Source organism: Lottia gigantea (genome assembly GCF_000327385.1).
Source record: "Lottia gigantea unplaced genomic scaffold LOTGIsca_22, whole genome shotgun sequence".
Taxonomy (NCBI): Eukaryota; Metazoa; Mollusca; class Gastropoda; family Lottiidae; genus Lottia; species Lottia gigantea.
Window position 1 is genome coordinate 3,175,200 of NW_008708555.1, and position 6,807 is coordinate 3,182,006.

General features: G+C 33.6%; 1 protein-coding gene across 1 annotated transcript; it reads right to left on the reverse strand.

Moving 5' to 3' along the window:
* Window positions 1–3,714, reverse strand: LOTGIDRAFT_115779 (hypothetical protein; the record flags this gene model as incomplete). Its single annotated transcript, XM_009054668.1, has 9 exons — window positions 1–91; window positions 274–424; window positions 686–847; window positions 1,154–1,327; window positions 1,658–1,825; window positions 2,381–2,487; window positions 2,641–2,770; window positions 3,097–3,217; window positions 3,517–3,714. 9 exons carry the CDS (start codon window positions 3,712–3,714, stop codon window positions 1–3), a joined length of 1,302 nt encoding a protein of 433 aa, XP_009052916.1.
* Window positions 3,715–6,807: the final 3,093 nt, after the last annotated feature.

Sequence of the window (6,807 nt, forward strand, 5' to 3'; positions counted from 1 at the left end):
TTATTGTTTTGGTAGTGTGTTCATGTATTTACATATAATAGACAACATAACTTCATCAGCACCTCCTCCTATTGATATCAATCTGAAATCTCTGAAATATAAACCACACAAACCGTTCAATATAAAAAAAAAACAATAAGATTTATTCACCCACAAGTATATGATCAGAGTTCATGATTTAACCAGAACTCTAGAATATATGTTTATTTGTAACATTTCGGTAAAGCTGTGAATCATTTGATCATATCAAATAACAGTTCAAATCTGACTTACCTATATAGTCGGCTAACAAGAACTTCATTAGTAAATCCCATACCACCCCAATACTGAAGACAACTATCTATCAGTTCTCTAGCTAGTCGACCTCCTTTTAATTTACACATAGACGCTAGTTTGGTTACATCATTGCCTTCAATATACAGGGCTGCAAAGAATGTTAAAGGCATGCGATCATATTTAAGTGTTTCATTCATTCTATACTACCTAATTTGGTCAGCTGAGGAAGAAACAGCTAAGATAAAATTAGTAACACCTGATGATCATGAGTACTACTTACAAAATGATCATTCAAGAACCTTGTATCAATAAAATTTCAATTACTTTCCACCTCGATTGCTGAAGCCACCAAAATACCCTAAACCAGGTGTTACTTTCATGTCTTCCGAAATCAGAAAATGATATTTACCTACAGCTCTGTATAACAGAGACCTCAATAGTTCTACCTCTGTCTGTAGCTCTGCTAGTTTAAAATGTACGACCTGATTACTGAGCAATGGTTTACCAAATACTTGCCGCTCTGATGTGTATTTTGCAGTTTCTTTTATGATCTTCTCTAATGGTGATAATACTGAATATAATACAAAATGATCTCAACAGCTTAATATCAAGGCTGGAAGATTGTAGAACGATGGGCAATTGATCTCAAATCTGGCTCTGGCATTGTGGTTTTGAGATAAATACATTTCTATAATGGAAATTACAAAACAAACCACTTGCTTTGCCAGTTGATACAGCTAAATTTTAGAATGTAAATACAGTCTACGGTAATAAAAATAACAGTCTAATAACAAAAAACGTACATTCAAATTTCAAGTGATATGTACAAAGAAGAAACCGGACGTTAAGGAATTTAGAAAACTACACAGACACTTACGAACTGCTGCAGCATAAAGTCTTTCCTCTTGGAACTGCATCATCTGATACATAAAACCATGTCCTTCTTCACCGATAATATTACCTCGGGGCACCTTTACATCTTCAAAATAGATCTGAGCTGTATCTGAACACCTCATTCCCATCTTATCTATCTTCTTAGCTATTGTGATACCTAAGAGAATTCAAATTGGAAAATCATATCTCGTACGATTTTTTAGTAGTGGATTGTGGGTCTTATTGCATATAAAAAATAGATTATAAAAATATCAAAGTTCACTTAATATTGCTAAAACAAAGCAAAATTTATCTGGTTCTTCTTTGTAAACTTATAAGTGCCTTTCTTTACTTTTTAACCGTGGAATTTGCCTTCAATATATATTGACGATGAAGTCTTGTGCATTGATTAATTTTTGTTTAAGAACTCACATTGAATAAATCAATCTGTATGTATGATGTATGTAACATACTTTTATAGTCAATAGTTTTTCTTGTGTAGACCTACCTGGTAAATTCATTGGTAAACAGATTAAAGATTTATTCTGATGTGCTTTCCCTTCTCCAGTATTAGCTAATAAACACATCCAGTCGGCCTGACTTCCATTAGTGATCCACATCTTACCACCATTAATTACCAAATCATCTCCAACACGACTTGCTTTAGTTCTTATACCTGTAGGGTAGGATTAAGTGTGCAAAGGGGACTTTTGTAATAATGGCAAACTTTATAATCTGGTCTAGTTTATTTGGAAAAAAAAAAGATAACAGAAGTCATAATATCAAAAAGAAGTTCTGTAATCACATGAACATTAGACGTAATATTCGGGATAAGTTTTCCAATCTATGTTTGATCCCTGCTTATACAAGGGAGGTAACTGTAAATCCGACAACAACTAAAGTGCTAGCTACACATGCTTCTGATTCTGTTTCACTTACACAAATACAAGATAGGTAACTATTAAATCGGACTAAAATGAACTGACTAGCTAAATCAATCCATCACTTGTTTCACTCACACCAATACAAAGGGAGATAACTATAAAATCTGACAACAATCAACTTACTAGCTACACCAAATCCATTGCATGTCTCACTCACACCAATACCAAGGGAGATAACTATAAAATCTGACAACAATCAACTTACTAGCTACACCAAATCCATCGCATGTCTCTCTCACACCACTACCAAGGGAGATAACTATAAAACCTGACAACAATCAACTTACTAGCTACATCTGATCCAGCTCCTGTCTCACTAACACCAATACAAGATACCATATCACCAGATATAGAGGGTTGTAGGAATTCTTTCTTTAACTTATCACTACCAAATCTAGAAAACAAAGTACTTCATCTCCAAGAGATCTATTTACAATATAGAAATAGACAAATGGAGTATGAAAAATTGAAATAGGCCATATATTGCATAATTTGTGGAAATTAAACACTGGAATTAAAAATGAAATCAAAGAAAGCAAATTTTAACCTGGCTAAAGCAGGTGTTGCCATGTCCGTTTGAACACCTATTGCCATGGGAACACCACCACAATTAATATAACCCAATTCTTCTCCCATAGCAACACTGTATGTATAGTCTAAGCCTAATCCACCATATTCTGAAAAATAAATTAAACAAAATACATCTTTGTTATATAATGAATACTTTTCTTAACTAATTAACTGTTGTTTTGATATAATTTTGTTTTTAGAGAGAACTTATTATTAACATGTCTTCAATCTGTATTTCTCAAAATTTATCAGCATAGGTTAGAGGGTTCTAGGTCATCAGATCCATAGATCCTTAAAAAAAATCAGTTTGTCCAAGTTCCCTGTCATGTCATGTAAGTATAAGATATAAACTCAATCAAATTCCAAAACATGTAGGTCTTATTGTCAAAGGCCAAAATACACATAATAGGTCAATTGAAATTGAAACCTGTACCTGTTGGTTTGGTAACTCCAAGAAAGCCAGCTGAGCCAAGTGTTTTAAACACAGTTTTAGCAGGAAAATGACCCTCAGCTTCCCATTGATCAACATATGGATTAATTTCATTATCTATGATCTAAAACAGAAAGTTTTCATTGATTGATTACACTCACTTGCTAGATTATTCATTAAAACATTGTCCTTATATAATGTTCAATTCAACTATACACAACCTTTTAATCATTTAATTTGTTCTTTTCTGGCACTAAGCCTGTCCCGCTATCCTTTTCATTTTCATAATCAATCTACATTTTATGACTTAGCCTATATATAAAGAAGTGGGCCCCAATTCTTCAACTATACACATTGGAACAATATTTTGTCTCAATCCTCTACTTGATAAGTAGACTCATAGAATTCTGTACCGGTACTTACTTTTCTTAATGATTCTCGTAATTGAACATGATCAGAGTTGTAAATAATGTCGACCCTCTTCGACTCGCTCTTCTCAGTCCCTGTCGCCGATTTCTGAGAATTTTGACTGCTGCAGAATATATTCCGACACAGCACCACTAATTCGTCACGCTCTTTTCTCAAAATTTGTCTTGAAAACAGTCTTTTAAACGGTAACATATTGGTGAACTTTGATCGAGAAAGAAGAAGATAAAACGAAAGTAAAGCTTCCGTGTAAATAAAACCCCGAACATCCAGACTTAGCATGCAAGGCTAATAATAGTGACAACCAAGAGTACATAATGGATTTGTCTCCCTTTGATCATTTTTCAGTTTTTCTTCCCAAGAGTTGAGCCAATCTTCCCTTATTGGGCAGAGGCTAATAACGATGTAATTTGTTGAAACAATTTGTTAAATTGGGTCTGTATGTGTCAAAAATAAAGCCAAACTTGTTGAATATACAAATTCAGTGATGTATTTAGGAGGGGCAATGATGTCATGACCAGAAAATATGAGAGATATAACCTACTTGCACTGCTCAAAGCGCGTTAGATGTATTGTCTGCCTAGATAAGAAAATTTTGCCCTCGATGGAGCCGGGGTGCTCAGATGCCCCTCCTCCCTATGTCAATGAAATCCTGATTTCCCCGTTGTAGAAAATTATTATATAAAAGCAATAGACGTGTGTTTTCCATGTGAAATAAGTTTCCGTCAGCCTTTTTCCCTGCAGATCTATATAAAAGTTATTTCTAATTTACAAATTTAACACTTCTAGATGACAGGCCCACGTTATTACAAAATCTTGGCCACCAAGGTCTGAGCATATTGAACACCTCTTAGTCGGTGGCTATTGATCACAATTTTTTGTATTCCAGAGGAATGAACTTTGTTTTAGCTAACAAAATATGTAAGATCAAATATTCTTCTCCATCTATCCCAAAATAATAGTAAGATGTATCTTGCTATCATCATACCTCCGTCTCCGGGGGAAAATCAAATATAATATAACAGTTTATTCCGACATCTTAATTCATGGATGGAAGTTCTTAGCTGATCTTTTAATTAGTTTTGGAACTCGGATGATTGAAGACGTTTCATAAGACTGAGGCTAAAAATTATATATTTTACCGGCCCACTTAAACTGCCTCGTTCAACAGAAAAGTTGCCTATGTCCCCCTCAAAAAGTCAAATCAAAACAGCAGTCTGCGTCTTTGCAACTATGCTTTGTAGGTCTACAATATGACAGGAATGTAGCAACAAATCTTTCTACTAAGTAAGTCAAAAAATCCTTAATACAAAACAACAGTAGTCATATTATTCCATACATGTAATGTATATCCGCACATCGAGATAAATGTAGGTCACTTCTGTAGCAGAATTGTTCGAAAGACTTAATACAGAAACTCAAAGACACGTAATGATATGACCATCTTACTGTTGAGTGCTACCTAGATGAGAGTATAAGCACAGGAACCTAATATTTATAGAGTCAGAGATTTTTGTCAGATTCAGTGAATATCAGTATATTGCCTGAAAATTTCCCAAAATGTATCCGGAAACAGCAAGGGCGGTTGCAACCCGTGAAAGCTCTATGTTGAGAATCATTTTTACAAAGACGCGTCTGTAATATCTCAAAAAATATGAAAGTTCAAAAATGTGCACTCTTTATATTGAGCAATATTCAAGAGGCCTATTTTCCGCTAAGGTCATGTTTCACAGACTGATTGTGATGGAGCTCGTGGGCTACTGTGATTCCTTATACTCCTACATACATAGATCAGATGTTTACAAAAATAAAAATCATATGAATTTAATATAGCTAGATTGAAGATCTAATTAATAGAGCTATTGAGAAACATCTGCATCCAACACCCCGGGGGTTCCCGCTGTCTGTTTTATTCAAATAGCATGATGGAAATATCTATCACTTAGAAAGAATTTAGAAATCATTGTTTTATTCCTTATGAAATTTTAAAATTTATCTCCAGAAAACACGGCACTATTATAGCCTGACAATGAGAAAACATGACCAAACGTCACAAGTCAAGTACATAAGAAACGGTTCTACAAAAACAAACTATAAAAAAAAAATGATGGCAATTTTTATATGACAATATGAAGCCCTTTTACATTACGAAAATATTGTATAAACGGAACAGATGAATTTTATGTAATGTAAACGGTCGAGCGTTCTGAGAACGGTTCCAATTCTGGCCCACCTCGGGGAGGTGATAGGAGACAACTAATTACAAACTAATGTATACATAACAGCTTCAAACTATACAAAACCATTAAAATTAACCTATATACAATGTACAACATTATACTTTATACAGCGATCAGAGTCTTAAAAAAGCAGTACAATCTTTATAAATCAATTAAAAACTCTAATTAAAAACTTTATAAAACAATTGTATTCAAAGTATTCAAACACTATATAAAACATTTATAAACCATAAAAACTGTATAAAACAATCTCAAATTATTAAAAACAATAAAGATTTTTGCTTTAATTCATTATTTAACTGATAAAAACAATTACGAATGCTATACAACAATTACAAACCATTGAAAAACGCATTAAATGGTTACAAAATTTTTAAAACAATCACAAACTCCATAAAACAATTTTGATTTTCAATGATCCAGTTCTCACTGCAAATATTTTTCTTCCAAGAGAATTTTGGAATATGTGGTTTTCCTTTGTGCATGACCAAATTCAAATTATCATTTTTGGGAAGTTGGAAGAAATTAGACTTTAAAGCAGTAATACTCTACACACATATGACAGGAAATACGTATAAGAAAACATAAGAATAGAACATATTATAAGACCAAATTGATAATGCAATTGTCATTATGAGATCATCATAATACCACTTGGAACACGATATACAGATAAAACATCAGTTTAGACGTGGATACTAGATTCGACCACTCAGTCAAATTATATAAGTGTTATGGTGTGCTAAATTCTCTATAAGTTTGGCTACTGATAATTAATAACTTGGCTAATTGCTAATCAGCGTGTCTGTGAAATAAACAATTAACTACAGATAACAAACAATTTCTAATAATACATTCAACAGCAAGCATAGGCTATAGATCCCTTATACGACATTTGAATTCTCCCTGAAATTTTTTCATGCCATTTGTACCAAAAATATGGTTTTAAAATAAACAGTTTTCCCTTTGATGCAAACAATATCAGAAGATACTGTAACCTGGGAGACTGGGGGGGGGGGGGGGGGGGGGGGGGGGGGGTCGGGGGGGA